Source organism: Anas platyrhynchos, chromosome 1 (genome assembly GCF_047663525.1).
Source record: "Anas platyrhynchos isolate ZD024472 breed Pekin duck chromosome 1, IASCAAS_PekinDuck_T2T, whole genome shotgun sequence".
Lineage (NCBI taxonomy): Eukaryota > Metazoa > Chordata > Aves > Anseriformes > Anatidae > Anas > Anas platyrhynchos.
This window is the reverse complement of record NC_092587.1, coordinates 157,601,499-157,625,320: the sequence shown is the minus strand read 5'-3', so window position 1 is coordinate 157,625,320 and position 23,822 is coordinate 157,601,499. Positions and strand designations below refer to the sequence as shown.

Genomic DNA, 23,822 nt, shown 5'->3' with positions numbered 1-23,822 from the left:
TGCTGCACCCCAGCTCGGGTGGGCAGACGAGGGAGGCAACGCGCGCGGACCCTGCACACCCCCCAGCCCCAGATGCAGAGGACGCGCGCTGCCAAACCGGCCGCGTCCCCTCTCCGCGGCCACCTGGTCCCCCGGCGGACGCTCCCGCACGTTCCCTGGGGGAAGCGGCTCCGCTCCGCGGACAGCGGGCGCTGCTGGAGGACGGGGGGTGGGCGGCAGCGCCGCCAGGACCTGGGACCCCGTCCTGAGGGCTGGGGTCGGGGTACGGGGGCGGCGGCGGCGAGTGGGGAAAGTTGCCCGGTGCCGCGGGCGGCAGCGGGAGCGCGCCGGGGGCGGCGGCGCGGCAGTAGTATCGGCATGTGCGTGTGCGCGCCCCGCCGTGCGTGTGCGCTCTGCGGGACCGCGCGGGCGGCGTGCGCGGCGCTGAGCGCCCACCGCGCTCTCAGCTGGGGAGACCCCCTTCCTTGCCCCCCCATTCCCCTCCCCCGTTTCCCCCTCCATCCCCGGGCCTCATCCTTCCCCCCGTGTCCCCCTCCCTCCTCCCCTCCCCCCCCCCGCCTCCTCTCTCCTCCTCCCCGCGGCGCCCCGCAACCCTGTCCCCGCGCAGCCCCCACCCGACGCCGCCCCGCCTTTCCCCCCCCCCCATACCCCCCTCCATCCTTTCCCTAATTTTCCCCTCCCGCTGCTCTCCGCCGGCCGCCCCCGCCCGCCCCGCGCGGGCGCGCGCCGGAGCGCGCGGGCGCGGGCGGGCGCGCCGCCGCGGCTGCCCGGGCACGAGCCCACCCGCGCGTGCAGCGTGTCTGTGCGTGAGTGTGTGTGCACGCGTGTGTGTGTGTGTGTGTGTGTGTGTGTGCACGCGTGTGTGTGTGCGCGTGTGTGCGCGCGCCCCTGTGTGAACGCCAGTGCCTCGGCGCCGCCCGGCCGCGGGGTGCTGTTTGTGTGCGTTTCTCACCGAAGCCTTCCCCGGCCGCAAAAAATCCTCCTCGGCTTCCTCGTCCTCCGCCGCCGCCACCGCCCCCGCGCACCGAACGGGCGCCTTCATGTGCTGCCACCATGCTTGGGCCCTGGGGATTTCGGGAGAAGTAAGTACCAGGGTTGACTTTTCTCGCGCTCTCTTTTCTTCCTCTCTTCCTTCTCCCCCTTCCACCCCCCCTCCAACGCACCCCCCCGCCCCTTCCCGCCGGGTCTTTCCTTTCTGTTTCTACCCCCCCCCCGCCCCTCCTCCGCCCCCCTTCCCCCACCCCCAGCCATTTCTCCCAATTCTGGGTGCTGCTCGGCTGGGTGGCAGTGTCCGGCTGGGGCCGCTTGCTTGCTGCTGCTGTCGGCGGTACTGAAAGCTGCTGCTTCGAGCCGGATATGCAGTGCGGTAATCTGAGGGATGAACTCTTTGGGGGAAAAAGCACACACACACACACGAGAAAAATCCCCATGCAGCCCCTTTCCCCCCCTCCCCCTCTCCCAGTATGAACCTCTGTAGGGAGCTGGCGAACAGCAGCATGCAGTCATCACACAGGGGTTTCCAGGGCGGGATTGCAACCTTGCATATAGCCAGCTACAACTTTATTTTCTCTACCTCCCATCCCCCCACCCCACCCCACCCCACCCCCCCCTTTTTTTTTTTTTTTTTTTTTTTTTCAGAGAAAGGGAGAAAGGAGGCGGGAGGGAAGATTGTATTTGCCTCCTTTGCTAACCATAATTGAATTAAAGTTGTAAAATGCCTGGGAGTTTAACACTGACCGAGCAGGTTTTCAATAGCTTTTTCTTTTTTTTCCCTCCGAAGATCTGTCAGTTAATGAATGGATCTGATCGAGCTGAGAAAGAATATGCTAGAGACATGCCTTTGAGTAAAATTTTTGCTGCCTTTTTGCAGTGAAGCCTTTTGGTTTGAGTAATTCCGATCCAGTTGACGTCTGGTCAGAATTAGAGAGATTTGCCGAGACTTCCGATTTCTTGCTGCATGACTGCCTTTGCTGCAAGTGCCAAATTTGCAGCCTTGAACCTGATGCCACAGGAGATGTCTTGCAGTGCTGAGACTTGACGGTTTTTAGGATGCGTTCCTCCAAACCAGAGTTGTGGCATGAGGATAGAAGCTCTGAGGTGGGCAATAGAAAATGCAAGCCTGCTCCAAGCCCCTAGCATTTAAGCCCAGATGATTTATTAGCTTTCCCCTACCAACACACACAATGTATATATTTTCCTTATTCACATTGCTTTTAGGCTAGTAGAAGTAGAAGAAAGCCACAAGGAGTCAGAAAGACTGCAAGAAGGAATGGAAATGGGATTTGTTTCTGACCAGATGAAATTTGGGTGTTAAATCACTGATGCAGGTCAATGGTAGGGTTCCCCCTCCACTCCCCACTGGCTTTTAATCAGCCTGGGTGTCTTCTCCCCTAAAGGATGAAGAGTACTGACAGCCATCGCTGCTTATAATCAGTAACTCTGATGCTTGGAGTGTTGGCGATGAGATATTTCCATGAGACCTATTTAGATCTCTCCGCTTCTACCAGGCTAGTTTTGCAGAACGTTGGGAATAAGCGGTATGTCAGATATGGCTGAGACTCCGAAGATGATCTGCATGCTTTACATTTTTCACAAATTTTGGGTGAGTGGTTAAAACATTTCCTCTAAGAGTGTGTGTGTGTGTGTGGCTGTGTGTGTAAGACCTCTGCCTGATATTCTTCACTGTTACATTGTACATAACTCAATTCCAATCAAGATGATTTACTTGTGTAAAGATACAAAATTTCTCTCACTCGACAGCTTTTAAGTGCACTGAGTAGGAGGCTAATGTATTTAATTTCATTACCGAATAATTCTGCCACAAAAGTCCTCTGTGGTGTGTGTGTGTGTGTGTGTGGCTGTGGCTGTGTGGCTGTGTGTGCATATGTGCAGATGGGTGTGTGCCTGTGTGCATGCATGCTTTGTAAATGTATAGATAAAAATAATCACATTAAAGAGTTTTAAGAAATAGGTGATTTGGAGAAACTGTCGGTATCCTCTCTGTTGAATTAAGCTGCTGTTTTCAGCACTGGGCATTTTTATCTGGCTTCCTACCATGGCTTTTCCAACACTGGTTAAAAATCAAGGTAGCACTTTGGCTCTGTTAAAATAGGGAAAGACCTTAATGCGCTGTTCACTGAGGAGGTTCTGAAGGGAAGGGGGAGCTGGGTAATAGGGGAGGTGGGAAACCTCGTAAAATGGTGCTTCTTTTCTCTTAAATTAGAACCGTGAAACCGAACTGACAGCCATTTTATGTATATTTATGGGGCTGGTTGTGAAAAAGAAATCCAATGAAACATTGAAATGTACCACATATGAATAGAACTAGAATGATTCCTACTGCGATCTCACCTTTTTAAACACTGCAGGCATTTGACTCACTAGGAATTTCCCATCAACCTTCTAATCAATGCATGTCATTCAGTTTTCAAAAGTGTGGGAATTAGAAGTGACAGGAGGATTTTTTTTTTTGTTTGATTACCAGTCCATTCTCCACTCCACTGAAGATATATACAAACTTTGTGTCCGCTTTAAATTTTACGGGGTTATGCTATTATGTTGCTTTCTTTTTTCTTTCCTTACCCTTACAGGAAATAAAATGTACGCTTGCTGCTCCACAGTAACTTTGGAACAGGACCTCAACAAAAAAATGCATATCTGGATGCTGCAGACGATCGCGTTTGCTTTAACATCGCTAGTCCTTTCGTGGGCAGAAAGCATCGAGTATTATGGAGAAATCTGTGATAATGCGTGTCCTTGTGAGGAGAAGGACAGCATCCTAACAGTGAGCTGTGAAAACAGAGGGATCATCAGCCTTTTTGAGATCAGTCCACCGAGGTTCCCTGTCTACCACCTCTTGTTGTCTGGGAACCTTTTGAACAGGCTGTACCCAAACCAATTTGTTAATTACACGGGGGCTTCGATTTTGCATCTAGGGAGCAATGACATACAAGACATTGAAACAGGGGCCTTTCATGGTCTGAGAGGCTTAAGAAGGCTACACTTGAACAATAACAAGCTGGAACTTCTACGAGACGACACTTTCCTTGGTCTAGAGAGTTTGGAATACCTACAGGTTGATTATAATTATATTAGCATCATTGAACCTAATGCCTTCAGCAAACTGCATTTGCTGCAGGTGCTGATTCTCAATGATAACCTCCTCTCCAGTTTGCCCAACAACCTTTTCCGTTTTGTGCCCTTAACTCACTTGGATCTGAGGGGTAACCGGCTGAAGCTGTTGCCCTATGTGGGCCTTTTGCAGCACATGGATAAAGTGGTGGAGCTGCAGCTGGAGGAAAACCCCTGGAATTGTTCTTGTGAGTTGATTGCTCTAAAGGATTGGCTAGACAGTATCTCCTACTCTGCACTGGTGGGAGATGTGGTTTGTGAGACCCCTTTTCGCTTACATGGTCGAGATTTGGATGAAGTTTCCAAGCAGGAGCTTTGCCCCAGGAGACTCATCTCGGATTACGAAATGAGACCACAGACACCATTGAGCACCACAGGGTATTTCCACACTACCCCAGCCTCAGTCAACTCTGTGGCCACTTCTTCTTCAGCTGTTTACAAATCCCCCTTGAAGCCCCCCAAAGGGACCCGCCAACCCAACAAGACGAGGGTGCGACCCACCTCCCGTCTGCCCTCCAAAGACCTGGGATACAGCAACTACGGACCCAGCATTGCCTACCAGACCAAATCCCCGGTGCCTTTGGAGTGTCCCACTGCCTGCACTTGCAACTTGCAGATTTCTGACCTGGGCCTCAATGTCAATTGTCAGGAGAGGAAGATTGAGAGCATTTCTGAGCTACAGCCCAAACCTTATAATCCTAAGAAGATGTATCTGACAGAAAACTACATCGCTCTGGTACGCAGGGCAGATTTTGTGGATGCCACCGGGCTGGATTTACTGCACCTGGGCAATAATCGTATCTCGGTCATTCAGGACCGGGCTTTTGGGGATTTAACTAATTTGCGAAGGCTGTACCTGAATGGGAACCGGATCGAGCGGCTGAGCCCAGAGCTGTTCTATGGGCTACAAAGCCTACAGTACCTTTTCCTGCAGTATAATGTCATCCGGGAGATAGAGGCGGGCACCTTTGAACCTGTCCCCAACCTTCAGCTCTTGTTTTTGAATAACAATCTTCTGAGATCTTTGCCTGGGAACATTTTTTCTGGTCTCTCCCTCTACAGGCTGAGCCTGCGGAGCAACCACTTCTCCTACCTGCCAGTGAGCGGGGTGCTGGACCAGCTGAAATCCTTGCTGCAGATCGACCTACACGAGAACCCCTGGGACTGTACCTGCGACGTGGTAGGCATGAAGCTGTGGCTGGAGCAGCTTAACACTGGTGTCCTGGTGGACCAGGTGATCTGCGAGTCCCCGAAGAAATTCGCCCAGAGCGACATGCGAGCTGTCCGGGCAGAGCTGCTGTGCCCCGACTACTCGGACATCGTCGTCTCCACGCCCACGCCGTCCCCGGGCCAGCTCCCGGCCAGGACCACCCCCTCCTCCTCCACCGTGCGCCTCAATGGCACGGCGGCGGTGGGCGGCTCCACGCCTGCGGGCGGCGGCGGCGGCGGCTCCTCGGTGCCGCTCTCGGTGCTGATCCTCAGCCTGCTGCTGGTCTTCATCATGTCGGTCTTCGTGGCGGCGGGGCTCTTCGTGTTAGTGATGAAGCGGCGCAAGAAGGGCCAGGGTGACCACGCCAGCGCCAACAACTCCGACGTGAGCTCCTTCAACATGCAGTACAGCGTCTACAGCGGCGCCCACCACCACCACCACCACCCGCACCTCCAGCAGCACCCTCCCCACCGCGGCGGCGGCGGCGGGGGGGGCGTAGTGCTGCCCAAAGTGAAGACCCCCGCCGGTCACGTCTACGAGTACATCCCGCACCCCTTGGGCCACATGTGCAAAAATCCCATCTACCGCTCCCGGGAGGGCAACGCGGGCGAGGATTATAAAGACCTCCACGAGCTCAAGGTCACCTACAGCAGCCACCCCCTGCAAGCTGGGGGGGGCACCCAGCCTCCCCCGCCGCCCCCGCCGCCGACGGCGCCCGGCGGGGAGGATGCGCCTGGGCGCAGCCCCGCGTACAGCGTGAGCACCATCGAGCCGCGAGAGGAGCTGCTCTCCCCGGTGCAAGACGCCGATCGCTTTTACAGGGGCATTTTGGAGCCCGACAAACACTCCTCCTCCTCCACGCTGGGCACAGCCGGCTCCTCCCTCCCCGACTACCCCAAGCTCCCCGCCGCCTACACCTATTCCCCCAACTATGACCTTAGGCGTCCCCACCAGTACTTGCACCCGGGGCCGGGGGACGGCAGGCTCCGGGAGACGGTGCTCTACAGTCCCCCGAGTACTGTCTATGTAGAGCCCAACAGGAACGAGTACCTGGAGCTAAAAGCAAAACTAAACGCAGAGCCGGACTACCTCGAAGTGCTGGAAAAACAGACCACATTCAGCCAGTTCTGAGAAACAGTGCTTCTCCCCTTTCCCCGCCAACCACAGCAGCTCCTTCTCTAGAGTATTTGTATTTAATAACCACATGCAAAACAAAGAAACATAAATGCTGACCTCCCCCTGCCCCACCTCACCCCCCTCTTTTTTCCCCTTAAATTCATTTTATTGTAGGGTGAAGTGCCTTGGCACGGGATTTTTCAGCTTTTGGGAATGATTCTGAAAGAGTGTGCTGTTTATTTTATTTCATTTTCGGCTGCCTTTATTTTTTTATTATTTTTTTTTTATTTTTTATTTTTTACTCTGGAAGTAGAAAACCACCTATTATGTAAACTGGGCACAACACTGGTATTGTGCATGAGTCTATGTGTGCTTGGGAAAGGTGGCAGGAGGGTCTTGTCAGGTCATATTCAGGTTACAAGTACAAAAGTCATGGTCCTTGTGTTTTTTTTTTTGTTTGTTTTGTTTTGTTTTGTTTTGTTTTGTGTGTCAGTGTTTTTGTTTTGTTTTGTTTTCTTTTAAACCAACATTGTTTAGTTTTATTTTCTTTCTGGTTATGTACAGCGCACATTTTCCCCTTTTAGCCATGTTAGCCATGGGTGAGTTTAAATGGCTTTTATGGAGAGATTAGCACACCCCGACTTTAATACAAGGTTTCCTTTTTTTAAGGATGTGTTTGTATGCTTTCTGGACTTTTGAATTAAAATATATATATATATATTATGATCTTTAAAAGGATCGCTGTAGATGTGGACAAATCATTAAAGAGTGCAGAGATATATGATCCATAACTGGGTAGTGAAAATAACTTATTGATGAAATATAAAAAAAATATTTTATTGTAGCACCTATTTTTATATGCACATTAGCATTTCTCTTTCCTTCACTATTTTAGGAACAAATCCTGCAAATTCTTACTCACTGAAGTATCTTTACTTGTGAAAGAAGTCCCAGCTTAAACCTTCATCCTGCAGGCACTTAAGCACATGAAAAACTTTAATCATGTGTGTAACCCTGCAGAGCATTAATATACTCATCATTCTTACAAGTAAAACTACTGGGACTTTTTTTTTTTTTTTTTTTTTTTTTTTTCCAGGATGGGTTCCAAAGTCTGCAGATGCTCTGAAGTGTTGCACTACATTGAGAGCTGCTTTTTTTTTTTTTTCCTTTTTTTTTTCTCAAAGCCAATACAGTATCATGATAACCTTATAAATCATTATACATAATCCCAATTAAGACCAAATCTTAACAGACAATCTAAGACATATAACCTGTTCACAATAGGAAAAAATGATGTTTCTTTATGCTAAAATATACGTTTTAGCAACCTCCTGCTCAGGCATCTAGTGGGGCAAGCTAGTGAGGGACATGTAGTAGGCATTCATTTTAACAGGAAAAAAAATGCTTTGGTTTTATCAGTATTCTTTCTCTTTTTTGTTGTTCCCCCTTTTTCTTTCTTTCTTTCTTTCTTTCTTTCTTTCTTTCTTTCTTTCTTTCTTTCTTTCTTTCTTTCTTTCTTTCTTTCTTTCTTTCTTTCTTTCTTTCTTTCTTTCTTTCTTTCTTTCTTTCTTTCTTTCTTTCTTTCTTTCTTTCTTTCTTTCTTTCTTTCTTTCTTTCTTTCTCTTTCATTCATTAGTTAACCAAAACACAATGACTTGACAGTGGTTGTAGCCAGTTTCTGATTGCTTAGTATGGACCCTCATGTTTACTGGCATTTCAGAAGATCAAACGATGGACTGTACACATCTATTTACAATATCTTTACCCCTTTGGGCAGCAGGCAATGGCAAGTATATTGATAAACACAGCATCACTGTAAGATGGGACAACTGATGTCTCTCATATGTATCCCAGCACATGTGATTTTTTAATAGTTTCTGAATAAACACTTGATAAATATTTCAAATGTGAGAATATGAAATGATGAGTATCTGAATTTTAAAATTTCTTGCCAATATCATCTGTTTATTTGTTGGTTTCTCTTTACTAGCAATTATGCTTCATCAGAAAGTCATAACATTTTTAGGCATCATATAATGTGTTCTTTATCTTTAAAACGCAATATACGGTCATTACCAGCATATATAACATGGGTCAGAACTACACATAAATAAATGTCTCATCAACATATTGAGTAGGATAGTTCTGTATTTACATTTTGTTTCCTTGATAAAGTGGTCTTCAGTATATGGAAAAGGGTATATTTCACATGGGATCTTCTCTTTCTTGACAAGGTTGTCATGTTTGGTATTGTTTGCAGAGTTGATCACTAGTACATCTCTTATTGCAAAAGGGTTCTGTTCTGTTATGATTTTCCTATCCATGTGCAGTATGTCACTTTTTACAGAAACAAAGCTATATAGCTGGTCCTTTGGAATTCAAGATATATGTTTGGTTGGCATGTGTTCTTTCCTCTGTGGCACCAACACAGAGCAAAAGAAAAAAAAAAAAAAAAAAAGCAAAACCCCCCACAGGACTTTATTTAACTTGGACAGTTTATTATATGGAGTGTTATTTCAGTTTGAAGTGCAGATAGAGTGTTCTTTTGTCACAAGAGAAATAACTTATCTATTATCTGTACTGCTCTTTATTTCCTGCGGATTTCTCATTGACACTAGTGAGAAATGTGACTACTGCTACCTGAGGTGCAGTTCTGGAACCCTAATTTTGAATTACCTCCTTTCTAACTATTGCTGAAACCACTGTCCTGGTTCTCCTTTCATTTAAACTCAGTAAAGGCCCACTGTTGCTAAATGGGTATAAGTAAGGAAATTTTCAGCTTCACTGGCTTTGTCATTCAGTAAGAGGAAGGAAGGCTTACTCAGTAAGAATTGAATGAGAAATTCCTGCAAACAGTGTGCAGCTTTTCATGTGTATATGTATTTTTTTTCTCTCTGGGTCTAAACTTATAAACAGGAGTTTGCATGGGATTCAACAGAAATGTAGGATTAGGTTCTTAATGTGAAAGGTACATTTTACATGGCATTCTGCCACAAAGAGGCAGCATCCACAAATGAGTAAATGAACAGGAATTGCTTGAATTTATAGCCAATTATTAAATAGCCAATAACTATTCCTCAGCAATCTCTTTATGCTTGCATTCTGATGTTGCTATTTCTGAGGCTGGTAATACTGATGCTTCCACATTTTCTAAATATATTTAATAACAGGATTTGAATTTTTTTTCTCTTAGCATCTATATGAAAATCAGAACAATTCATTTAAATTCCTTCAATTTCTCATTTTCAGTAGAAAAAATATATTATTTTACTATATAGTAGTTCCATTACTGGAGAAAGAAAGATGCTTAAGTTACCTTCAGATAGTGCATTCTTGAAGACAAATCTTCAAAAAGGATGCAGAGTGTAAAATAGTATCTTCAGTCTATAATTATCCTGCAGTACACCTGACAGGGCTATTTGTGAATGAGGACTTTAATGGAAGCAGGATTTCCCACTCAATGGCTACAATGATATACCATCTATGGAAAATTATAGTAAGAAAAAGTAGATGGAAATGTCAGTTGACAAAAGATTTGAAATTACAGAATAAGTTTTTTGTTTGTTTGTTTGTTTGTTTTGTTTTGTTTGTTTAAGAAAAAGTGTTGTATATGAATATGTCTCTGTTTTGTTAACAAGATGGTTGAAAGCTGAATGATGGTTAGTGCTGACCAAAGGGGTAAAAGTGTCAGAAGTAAAAAAACATTTATCCCTATTTTAAGAATTCAAAATATTATTTTAGCCTGTTTTAGGCTTATATCAGACTATTTTAGTCCGGTGGCCAGACTGATTTATTTATTTATTTTTGATGAGTTATATTGAGCTTACTGAATCACTCATATGGCCTCACTTTTTTTTTTTTTTTTTTTCTTTTTCCAAAAAGTGCATGAAATTCTGTAATAAAAGATGAAAAAAGGTGGAAAAGACTTCTCAATGTTACTACTAGAATCAAAACATGGACCATGATAATACAGAACATTTAAGCTCATCAAATAAAAGAAATTCTTTGTATTTTCTGTTGCTTTTCAGTATTTTGCCAATTCAATGCCCTAAATATTCATGGTGAGTTTAAGGGTGAGATTCTTTTTTCTCTCTAACAGTCTAACATAAATGCAGCTTCCAATATAATGCCTCTAGGGCCTAAATTCTATCACTTTTTTTTTTTTTTTTGTCCCATTATTTTATTGGTCACTTAAGTTTGTAAAAACATATACAGATGATTCTGTATACTGCAGTGTTTAATTTCTGAATGTTTTCCTATGTTTTAATTTTTGAAAAACACATCTTCATGTGTTTTCTTGTATTTTCATTTTTTTTCTATAATGTTTTCCTTTTTTTGGTAATGTTTCTTAGGAGCATTTCCTTTATATGTTAGATGTAGTGGTACCTTTTCTCATATCACATAATAATTATTAAAGTAATATGACAAAAATAATATTTAAATATCATTAATTAAGAGCCTCTGTCCCACAGAAAACACATCTAAGAAAATATATCTGAAAAGTCACTAACAGATAATCATGGTTGGTTGTAAAATATGAAGGTAATATCCAAGTTCTTGAGGTTGCTTAGACACATTTGAGCTGGAGCTCAAATGTGACCAGTGTGTTGTGTGTTTCTTACAGAAACTTAGAAGTCTGAGTCTGCTTAATGCATATGGTTCCCACTCAGGGCAGTCTGCTAAAGCAAATCCTGAAGGATCAGACTTGATGACAGGGTGAATAACAGCTTCTTCATTTTTAGAGAGAAGGCTCTTTATATTACCTGGTGTCTCTGGGGATACTGAATAGCCTTTCATGTGAGTAAAAACTGGCATACTGAAATGCAGCATCTCCAAAACAGCCCCCAGAGAAGGGTGCCAGAATCTTTGGTTGTCTCATGCAGAACTGAGAATGATATTGGTACTACTGGCATTAAGAAGAAAAATTAAGGGAGAAAAGAGAGAATGGCAGACACAATTCCATAGCCATCAGCCTTCAAATGGTCTTAACGCTTGTATTGATTAATTGATTGTAGGGAACTTGCACCTCCTTTCTGCAACATCCATTTGTTCTGGAGAGTGTAGAACCTCAAGCCAAAGAGTGACAACTGGGTGGAGAAGTAGATGTGTGAGGTGGTTGTGTGAGAAGTTTGGACAGAATAGCAGCACTATGAATGAGGCAGCCACTTGTTCATTTGAATAATTTCCCAAATCTTCTAAGAAAATTTGCAATGTGCTCTGCTGTAACGAAAGCATATAAATCTCCTTTCAGTCAAGCAATACTACCTTTTGGATTTGTCTTTATCCATCTATGTATAAACACTATCCTAATATATATATATATATCACAACTCTTTACAATTTATATTATTTTCTTACATTTCATTATTTAGCTACATTTCAGAGTACCTAGTAGTATGATAACACTTCAGAAATACTATGCACTTTTGGACTATTTTTTTATTCTTAAAGCACTGAACAGAACATTGTTAGGAAGCACAAAGAAATGCATTTAGGTCATAGGAACCAGAGGCATTTAATTCACTGAATATACAAAGAAATAAACTGTAATGAAGTTTGTAATCAAATGGTTATCAAATTAACTATTTAACGTATAGCTAATGGGCCATATTTTGCCTTCTAGTGGTATAAAACTGGATTCCATTGACTTGTCAAAGTTACAAAACATTTACCTTGCTCTTGTGAGTTGGGCTTTATGTCACTGAAATAAGCCATTCTCTTAGCATTATTCTTTCGTAAATGGAAAAATTTGAATAAAATAGTCATAAACATTTGCATTACTACTATTTACCCTCAAAATGAATTACATCTATTTCCAATCTGCTGACAAATTAACTGAACATTAATATAGTATATCACTGTGAAATTTATCTCAGAACCATAATGTCCTGATTATGTGGGGAAGTTCAATTTACATATACGTATGTAGCCCTTGCGCATAATGGACAAAATGAAGTGACAACATGTTTTATTTAATTCTGTGGGCTTGGTACTCCAACCTTGAATTAGGTTTGATAAAAATTATTTTTCATGTCATGTTTTGTTTATTTACTTGTTTGTTTGTTTTCACTCATTGAGCGTATCACCATTTTTACTGTAGTTGTGCAGCCTTATATTTACAATATATTTAAGTTTTGCAGAAAACTGTGGCTGATGTCAAAACTAAAAGAAGATTTTTATTTTTGTTCTTTCTGTTTGGACACATTTTTAACTGTTATATATCATGACATTGTTTGGGGTGACCTTCCAAAAATACACCTACAGTGGGTAAGATAGAGTCAGATATATGGGTAAGATAAATGTCTAGTTTAATATATCATGTAATAAAAACATTTTATTGTCATGATTTCAAAAATATATATGATTTTGTGAGTGTTAGATTATCAATACATTCAACCATTCTGTTAAATTTGTAGCGATATCTTGACAAAGAAAAAAAAATAAAAGTTTATATTCCTGTTTGGGAAACGGGACGAATATTGTTGTCAGGGAAATCATATCAGCTTTAATTAAAATTGCATTTTTTAAAAATGACTAAGTTAAGATATCTTAAAGTAAAGCTTGAAAGGTGAAAATCTAGTTTTCTAATTAAGGAAAACAATTTAATTACCAAGATTAATATTTTAATTCTACCATCTGCATACTAAAAAATAAATGCATATACATATGTATGTGTATATATACAAAAGTGTATGTATATATATATATATACATGTATGTATGCATACACATATCTATCTATATTTCATTAGTTAACATTATCTGATGTAAGAATATTTCCATATGTCTTTTGAAGTCTTTTAAGCCTGGAATGAAGCACAGGGTAGACCGCTATATTTTCAAAATTATGGAAATGTCACTAGCCATAAAAGACAATAACTTTTATATATTATATATATCATATATATACTATATATATATATATGATATATATATATATATATTATATAACTATATAACTATATAGTTATATAAATGTTGATTTGGTATTACTAGAAACAAATGATCAAGCCCAAATCAAGTTTACAACTGTTTGAATATAGAGTGAGGAAAATTGATATTCCTGCTTCTTAAAACTCTGCTTTTTACACTTGAAGCAGTGTCACATAATGAGGGGCAGAAATTTAAACCTGGTGTAATTTCATTACAATAATAGCAATTAATTTGTCCAATCAAGTGGCTAAATAAACACGACAAATGTATCTGTGAAAATGAAAACAGTCCTTACGAATATTAGATATCTGATTTCAGTTTTAAAATAATAAATGCATAACTGTGTTTAATTATGAAATAATCATTGCAGGCAAAGATTTGCTCCTGTGTAAATGCTGATCTTAGGTGAAATACTCAGTTTTTTACTTGCAGGTATACTAAAGCTCTTACTCCTATAGCAGTTGTTTTCAAATAAAATTAAAACAGGGTTGTTCACAGTATCAATACTCTTCAGATATGATACCTTTTTTTTCATTGTAAGTTCTATTTTAAAATTTATAAAATTAAACTTTTTAAATGCAATTTCAGGTTGACTTTTTTTTTTTTCAAAAAATAATTAATAATCCAATTTTACAATTTTAAACAGTTTTACATTGTGTCTTTTTAAAGTAATTCATAGAACTACTTATCAATGATATATTACTTTATAATATAGTTACATTGAGCATTCTGTTAGATTTTATCGGATATATAGCAAATATATAGCAATATATAGCAAAAACAAATACTGATAGGCTACAGTATGGCTCACATTAATATCAAAATTCAAGAATATATATGTCATAAATTTTCAAATTTATAAAAATTTATAAGAAATGCCAATATTAAGATCAAATAACTCAAGACATACACTTCACACTTTTAAAGAATGAATATTCTGCTGAGTCTTTCCCTCCCAAGTATAAAAATCTTGCTTGGGTATGATGAAAAGTGCATCAAAGGAAAAATAATATGACTATTCAGTGTATTTGATTTTTTTTTAATGTAAATTAAAATTTCCCCTCCTCCCCCTTAAAAAAATAAATAAATCTTTATAGTTTATCTTATGTCTTTGTTTCCTCCTGCAATATTTGAGACTGGTTATTAAATGCTTACATTAGATTGGAAAAATATATGTTGCAAATGAATTTCAAATCTTTATCTGTTAAACATCTCAATCAGTTAAAACAATTAAGTGATTTATAAGTGAGTGTTTCTATAGATTATTGTCTAAGGCAATTACAATATGCTTGGTCTTTCTAAGGGTGGATATTTTTAGTTTATCTACATCCAAAAATAACATGCAATGTTATCAGTTCTCATTGTGGAAAATATTTTAAAATGTTCTATATTGACAAATTTATAAATTTTATATTATTAATGTTTCAAAAACATTGTAACTGTATAAATTTGACTTAACAGCTGAACATTTTCCATTTTATTTTTCTGTTTTCTTGTCTTTTTTTTTTTTTTCCCCTATTCGTTACTTGTAATCAAACCACATTCATAGAATAATTCCTTTGTTTTGTAGTCTGCTTTTTATTTTATATTGTGCATGGACCACAATAGTCTGCAAAAGGACCTAAGCTATTGTTCTCAAGTATGTATACTTTCTTTTAAAGAAAAAATATTAGACTCTTTGTACAGATATTGATTTTCTAAGCAGAAAATGGCTTCCCCTCCCTCCCTCCCTCCCAATTTTAACACTGGGAGGCAGTGAAGAGGCATGAGTGTTTCCCCATGTAGCTCTGATAGCTGGAGTAATACCATAAGCAAAATCCTCATCAGTGTGACTAGAAATTATGTTTTAGGTAGAATTGTTGTTGTTGTTGTGGTTTATTATTATTATATATTTTTTTTAATTCTACTTGTAGCATCATTATTGTAGACCTGTAATATATGCATATGCATATATAAATATAGTTATATGTATTTACGTTTGGGCACCAATGAAGAACGAACCTTTCCTTTTTCCTTTTTCCTTTTTCCTTTTTCCTTTTTCCTTTTTCCTTTTTCCTTTTTCCTTTTTCCTTTTTCCTTTTTCCTTTTTCCTTTATCCTTTATCCTTTTTCCTTTTTAAATGCACCTTGTCTCAAGAAAAAAAAATGTTTTATAAATAGGCAATGCTTACATATTTTTTGTTTTCAGCACAATAATTTCAGTGGTAAATCAGTATGTATTGATTCATATCTAGATATATAGAGATGTAGACCTCATCAATAATTTTTAATGAGGTCTGAAATGTTTATTTTTACCTTTTTGGCATAACAGGTAATAGCTACCAAAAAAAAAAAAAAAAAAAAAAAAGTGACAAGGTACCATAATATCATATTGAATAATAAAATCTATTAGGTTTATTGTGTGATATATTAATTAAAAATTCTACTAATGCCTTTTGTACATCAACTTTTCCTTATCATTTTCCCTAAAGAATAAGTTGCTATTCTTTTGAGAAAAGTTGTTTCTGTAATATGAAAAGTAGTTAAGATAATAATTGTAAATCCAGCAGTTTTTAGAAATAGCGTAGACTCTATTTATATTGGTCAATATTTTTTCATCCATATGTGAGTTTTGATACTGAATGTGTTCCATAATCTTCAGTATACTTTAGATATTGAATGAGTTCTGTAATTGAATATTTCTTAAGAATTATCTGATTACAAATAAGTTTTGTTAGATTTGGTTAGGATCAGAGGTTTAATTATGGAACAAGAAAAAAGAAGCATCTTCTCATCATTGTGTTTTCATAATATTTATCTCTAGATCTCTCACCAATTAATTAGATTTTTAAAATGTTAAGATGCTAATTTCAACTCATTTACTCTTTAGATGTTTGAGAATTAGTTACTACTCTAACTAACCATTCATAGTGAAATAAGAATTCCCGGATTTGGCCTGATCAATACAATATCAGTTCAAATTACTTACTGAGTGAAATTATTTTTCTCTTACGTTTGCCTTATACTTAGTTACCCTTACTTCCTGTTCTGTGTGTTAATGTAAGGCTTGACATTTGATCATTTAATCCTTAAATCTTAATGTTACTTCACACCCAAAATAATCATGTAACATGGTAATGAGGAAAAAAAAATCAAACATAGATTTTGTTTTCTGACTACTTCCCATATGTAAATAATGTGATTAACATGAGCAGTTTTATCTGATTTAGTTGAGATTTATGTATAACATACTTTCATGTCTGAAAAAAGGCATGCAAATATATGTCTGACACATACAGACAAGTCAATCATTAGTCTGAGTTCTGGCTTGCTTGACTGAGAATTAACTGCTTCTTAACATATTAGGATAATGATAATTGTAACCAAAGTCTTTACTTCCTCTGAAGATGAAGCAAAAATCTTAGCAGAACTTGTTTATACTTGTGTAGAAAATATGTGATTACGTTTATGCATTAGACAACATTACAGTATTTTTATGTGCTCAGTAAGGCATGAGTGCTTGAAACCTAATGCAAGTTAGGTTTCTGAAAGGGTTATGATTTGTTTTGATTTATTTTTAATTTAATGTTACTGGCTTGAGAAGGTTATTTATAATAATTCTTAAGTCTAAGCAGAAAGGTACAGGAAGGATTAACAAAGATTTTTATTTATTCAGAGATCCAAATTCTAAAGTCATGCATAAATTATAGGTAGTTATGTTTTGAATTTCTTCATTTAGGCCTGTCATATAAAAAATTAGATTTTTTATTCAAACAGAAAAACAGGTTTTGAATGACTTTTAATAGCCATCAACCAAAGGTTTCAACAAGAATTGTCATTATTGTTGTTGAACTTTGCAAAATCAGATCGTATTTATTTTTAAATAGAGGGCTAATATCTTTGCACTTTTATGCTAGTTGAATTTCCTCAGTCATGAATATGAGCCCTTTTTAATTAATTCACATTTTGGGAATATGTCAATTTATATTTATCTAATTTTAAATATCTAAAAGATAAATGTTGTCAAAACTATTTCTTAACACTGAGAAGAAAGTATTTACTTGCAGGGCAAAGAGTCTGAAAGCAAGGATTGTTGCTACTAGGAGTAGAAAGGATACCTTTATTTTTTCATTGTCCAAATATATACATGGAAAAGTAAAAATATAACAAGTATAGTATTGAATATTCAGAATATTACAAAATCTTACATTTTTAACATTTTTTTTAAACATATAAACAGCCTTTTAACCCTTGCTATAAGATTCTTTCATATAAAAGACATAGCAGGAAAAAAAAAGTCAGAACAGAGGCAGATATTTTGATCAAATTTATATAACTAAAAGAATCTTTTTGATCAGCTGGTTTATTTTTGTTTACACAGGAATCAAAATTCTGCATGTCAAATCTGGAAAATATGGTGTCATGAAATGCCTTAGTGCCCGGACAAATAATTACTCAGCAGCATTAAAATTGCTACAGCAAACTGAAACTTGAAATTAACATATGATGTTCTGTGAATATGGGAGATATTTGTGAGAGTGCTTTGTTGAAAACTAATTGATAATTATGGCTTGCATTCCTCTAACACCTTTTTTTTTCCCAAAAGGATCTTAAAGTGCCTTGCAAAACTGGAGCCCGTTCTTGCCCTGACTGAAGTCAGTGGGAACGCTGCCAACGTGAACATCTCTGGGCACTTAAGCCAATAAGAACTGCATTCAAATACCACTTCTCCTACCACTGAAATATATAAGTGTTCAACTCACACACCAAGTGGCTTAAGACAGAAAGTGAATATTGTCATATGCAGACAGACATTTTTATGAAAGGAAATATAATATTAAAGGAGTAGATTGTCCAAATATTAAAGTTAATATTCCAAATTTGGTTAACATCTCTGTCTGAGACTTCATCCAAACACATTTTTTGTATTTTTTTTTCCTCACAGATGAACATTAATTTACTTAGTTATAATGATGGATGCACTGATGCCACTTTAATTGTTCATGTGTTACATACACCTACTTCAGGGGTCAGATTTGAATTTTTTGTGCAATAGAATAAAATAATTTCAGAAAAAGTATAACATGGAAATGCAGAAAATAGTGTATATATATTGTAATATTTTTTCTGATTGTTTTGTAATTGCTGCCTGAGTTGAATTACAGACAATATTGGCATATATTTCCATACTTTTTCATTTTGCATATTAAGCTAATTGCTGCAGTAGTTTGATGACAGGATTAGATTTTTTTTTTTTTTTTTTTTTTTGTACCTGTTATTCCAGACAGTTGGAAGCAAGTTTTACATCATGTATTCTGATACTTCTATTTTTAAAACTAGGCCTTTCATGTAACTACAAAACAAACAAACAAACAAATATTAAATTACATACAGTAGTGAAAATAAGGGTGATCTAATTCAGAAATTAATAATACCGTAAAAATGCTTGAATTATTTTTCACTCAACTATTTTTATAAATATTACTGAATGATCAATTAAAAATTTTAATGGTCTTAAAATTATTAAAATTTACCAAATGAAAGAGGAGAACTTTCAAAGTATAAAATATTCCTTAGCTGTTGGACTATTTTATTTGAATCTATTTAGATGCTATCAGACAAGACTGAAAAATAAGCAGCTCTGACAGTAACTAAGGTACAGAACAACTTATCTAGTAGAATATCTGTCAGCTGAAGTCTTTGAATCAAATGGTTCATAAATGCAGTATATTGAAAAAGAAGTTATAGATTACAGGGGTAGTTAGAAAGTTCAACACTTTCCTTCTAGTCTTTGGGGTAAATATTTATTAAATCTTCTGGCAAAATCACAGAAGATGCAGCTTTGCATGTTTGACACGTTCAAGATGAAAATGCTCTTTATGGTTCAACAAAATATTGTATTTACCTTATTAAAGAGAGAGACAGACAGACAGAGAGAACTCCAATTTTTAAAGATTTTTTTTTTCTCGTTCTGTAGCTGGACAGGCTAATTTAATTCCCTTGGCCATATCAGAATTGGAAGATGGGATATTCATAGAAGTTTTTGTTGTTGTTGTTGTTGTTTGTTTTCTTTTTGTTTTTGTTTGTTTACAACTATTGTACAGATGTTGCTTTCAAGCAATTTTGAATGTGTTTGAGAAAGGCGTTTTTAATTCATTCATAGATCTAAATGTCTTCATCTACTAAAAATATAATACTTTACAACCTTTTATAACAATAAGAACCTAGAAATATAAAAATTAATAAATCTATATGGAATAAACAAATGCCATTTTTTCTTACCTCTAAATCTATCTAGAAAACTCATTTTCTCCAGTAAGAATTTAAGTAAAAATAATTTGACATTACTGTTCCAGAAAGCTGCAGACAGATATAGAAAATAGTCATTGAAGTTAACAGATTATTTTTATTTTCAATGAAAGTATTGAATTCTTAATACTTTCAGTCAAGTCATTAAGTCATTACTATGTCATAAACACATTTTATAGGTTACAGTTTAATGAGAGACTTATTAAATTTGATACTGAATTGTTTCACACACAAAATGAAAGATAGAAATAAGTAACTATCCATGTGCTGATGACTTAGGCCAGGAGGAATTTAGCACTTCAGTCAAAAATAGGATTAGATTTTATCCTTAGGATAGGATTACTGTTTGATCTCATGGTCACTTAGTATGTTTCCTATTAGATCTTCCCTGCAAAAGACCTGATTTTGCAATCCTTAATCAGGCAAAACACTCAAAGGAGTGTTTAGTGAAGAAGATTTCAATCTCATCTTTAAATTTAAAATTATTTAATTCATACAGAATGATGTAATAAATAAGGGCTAAATGGCAATCACTCAAAAATATTTAAGGGACAAAGTCTTATGCCTTTGATGATCCAGGTCTAAATGACTAATGCAATACTAAGATCATATATCTATTTGTATTAGAAATTAATTAGCTCTGGTCAATTTTTGCATTCTTTGGTAATTTCCATCTTGCTCAGCAAAGCATTGTAGGATCCAACCCTTAAAATCTTTTGTATTGTATTTCTTCACTAATAAATATTTTGTAAGACTTGACTGGGTACTACAATACTATTTTATTCACAGTCATTTCCAATAAACATGTTTTTATTGGCATATCTGTATGTTATGGATACCCCATCCTTAACTGTTGAATGGGTCCCTGGGCAACCTTGTCTAGTAAGTGACATGCCCCAAGGCAGGGGCACTGGAATTACATGATCTTTAAGATCCCTTCTAACCCAAGCCATTCTATGATTCTATTATTCTATGATAAAAAATCATAGAATTAACACTTCTTTTAAATTAACACTTCTTTCCTTTTCCTTTTCCTTTTCCTTTTCCTTTTCCTTTTCCTTTTCCTTTTCCTTTTCCTTTTCCTTTTCCTTTTCCTTTTTTTCCATTTTTTCCCCTTTTCTGTTTTCCTTTTCCTTTTCCTTCTCCTTTTCCCTTTTCTTTCTTTTTTTTTTCTTTTATATTTTTTTTTCTCTTCCACTTTTTTTTTCTTTTTGTTTTTCTGCTTTCTCTTTTTATTTTTTTCTCATTTTCTCTCCTTTTCTCCTTTTTCTTGTTCTTGTTCTTCTTGTTCTTGTTGTTCGTCTTCTTGTTTTTCTTCTCCTCCTCCTCCTCCTTCTTTTGTAGGTTTCAAAATAATTAATAACTAAATTGTTCTTCTAGACTTCATTTTAATACGTCTAAAAAGCCATACTCAATAAACACAAGGTCAAGCAATTTCACATCCTGGTTTTAACTTCGGTACTGTTAAGCAGAATATATATTTAAAACACAGGTCTATAGCAAAAAATAAATAAGCAAACCCCAAAAGCCAAAACAAGAACAAAAACACTTTTAATAGTTTATATATTCCTATATTAATCTTGCATGCTCTGAACTATATGAATAACTTTACTTTCAGTATGTAAATATTATCACCTAAAACTACATATAAGAGTAAAGCTGTTCATATGTCCAGCCATTTCCAGGACTGAATCTTCAGTTTTTTATTGTTTGATTAGTAGGGCAAAAACAATAAAAAATCTACTGAGTATTCACTCTTTCAACATCATCTTATGGGTTCATGTATTTTTGTCTGACAATTTTCTGTAGTAATGAAAAACATTATCCTCCATTGAACAGTAAAGAAAGCAATTATCAAGTAATATTAATACCTCAAAAATACAGCAAGATTCTTAAGGGAATAATCCAAAGTCTGACTTTACACTGAAAATAATTATATTTACATTATTGAATGTTAAAATCATCACATAATATATATGTAACTTTATAACTATAAATACGTATCGCTATGTATATTTCCATTCAGATTAATACATCATAGGTGTACATGATATCTCTTTATGCTTACATATGTATTTAAAAGTACCACATATTTTAAAGCACATTGGTTCTAAATTATGCAGCGAAGTGCCACCATAATGTGTTTGACATTTTCACTGAAATGTGTTACATTATTTTACTAAGTGGTGTCAGAGAACTTTCACTGTAACTAGTATATATCTGGGAAAAAGAAAAAAAAAAAGAAAAAAAAAAAAAAAGGGAGCTGGATTATATAATAAAGACTCTTCATTCTGACAGAGAACATTTATCCCTGTGGTGCTTAGGCACTTCATAACAGAAGAGATTTTTGCAATGTAGTGCCTCCTGTGGTGCAGTGAGGCATGTAGCAATATGAGAGGTAGATGGAACTGAAGAATGTCATATGAAGGAATGCTACATGGTAGAAAACATTCACAAGGGGAAGACGACTGTTGTTATGGACTATTAAAGCCAGCAGCAGGATGTTCTTTTATTTCAAGGTTTTAGAATCCCAAGATGGCATTTCCTTCTATCTTCTCCCCTCTGCTACCTGTCCTGTCCTTTCCCTTCTCAAAGGAGGTCTACTGTGTCAGGCAGCTTTCATAGTGGCATGCACCAGTTCATGAGGGTTCTGCCTTTCACTGCCCTCTCTTTTGCTCTTCAGGTAAAAACTATCTGGTACTGGGCATAAGAAAACCAAATAACCATCATGCTTAAAAAACACTGTGGGCAGGACTAAAGAGAAATGACAACCAGGCAAGCTGAAAACATACTGAAACGGCTGAAAATTGATGTTCTTTGAAGGGAGATGCCTACGCATATTTGTATGCCTATGTTTATGGAAGTGACATGAAAGCTATCTGCAACCTAGTGTAGTTGTAAATTATCTGGTCATTAAGTTTAGACATACTGACCTCTGCTTTTCAAGGATGGAGTAGGAAATGGGATGACAAAGAGAAAGAGGAAAATGAAGTAGTAATAACAATGACTATTGTTATTACACCAAATGTTAATCCTTATTTACATACACAAACTGTTGGTTTTAGAAAGATCGTTTTACTTATGTGAAAATATATGTGTGATTCTCACCTTGACTTATACTAATGAAGTCCATGGACATTTTTTTGTCCAAGCTACTCCTAATTTAGATCAGACTAAGTGAAAGGATGCACAGTTTTTGTTCCTGTTGTTTTGTTTTATAGCTATTCTACAGTGCTTCTTGAGGTGAAACATTTCAGAACAAGGAATACCTTTAAATTATATTTATATTCTGGATCCAGCAAATCTAATTTGGATTATGTTCACTTATTTAGCATACAGCATGGTTCAACATAGCATAATGGAGTTCAAATTCTGAAAGGTTATTTGTCATACAGCTACATGTAGCACAATGACAAAGTAATAATAATAAATAAACCAACAATAACAAACTAACCAACCAAACAAACCTCTAACATCCAGATATTAATAAGGCCATCATCAATAATATTATCTCATGGATTTACAGTGTTGAAGTACTTGTCAATATTTTTACACCAGAGCCTCTTCTTAAACATCATTGTGTTTTCATTTCTGAAAATTCTTTACAAAATAGTATCTGCATTAATCTAGTCCTCATGTAGGGGGAATACAAATATTCCTAGTTGTATTTAAATAGTTCAGATACTGTTTCTATCCCAAATTTTAAGGTACACAGCTCAGGCCACACTGGAAAATGCATGTTGAGGTGTTTCAAGCTTTTCATTATTCTAGGTCACAACTGTCTTTGAAGAGCACTATTTTTCTCAATTAAATGCTATTTAAAATTAAATGTTATATATATAAATTTATATATGGTGGTACTGAATGTCAAAATAATTTTGTGATTATCTGCATTTAAAGACATAACATAATGACCTCCAGCAAAGCATTGTCCTGACAGTTCTTAAATGAAGATTTTTGTTGCTGTTCTCCAGAAGAATGCTGTAGATAACTGTTTCAATAGCTTTGTTCTCTGTCAGTATTGTACTTTTTTCCTATTGCTTCTATATATATATATATACACGATATGATACTATATATATAGTATATATATAGTATATATATAGTATATAAATAGTATATATACTATATATATAATATAAAGT

The 23,822-nt window shown here is 37.2% G+C and overlaps 1 protein-coding gene across 1 annotated transcript; it reads left to right on the top strand.

The window, feature by feature from the left end:
* The first annotated feature begins 948 nt into the window (after positions 1-948).
* Positions 949-14,895, top strand: SLITRK5 (SLIT and NTRK like family member 5). Its single transcript, XM_072032462.1, has 3 exons — positions 949-1,082; positions 2,397-2,602; positions 3,591-14,895. Exon 3 carries the CDS (start codon positions 3,599-3,601, stop codon positions 6,470-6,472), a length of 2,874 nt encoding a protein of 957 aa, XP_071888563.1. The 5' UTR covers positions 949-1,082; positions 2,397-2,602; positions 3,591-3,598; the 3' UTR covers positions 6,473-14,895.
* Positions 14,896-23,822: the final 8,927 nt, after the last annotated feature.

Bases quoted from the DNA above. Each gene is read 5' to 3' on its own strand.
- SLITRK5 (XM_072032462.1), top strand. From the start codon at position 3,599: ATGTACGCTTGCTGCTCCACAGTAACTTTGGAACAGGACCTCAACAAA.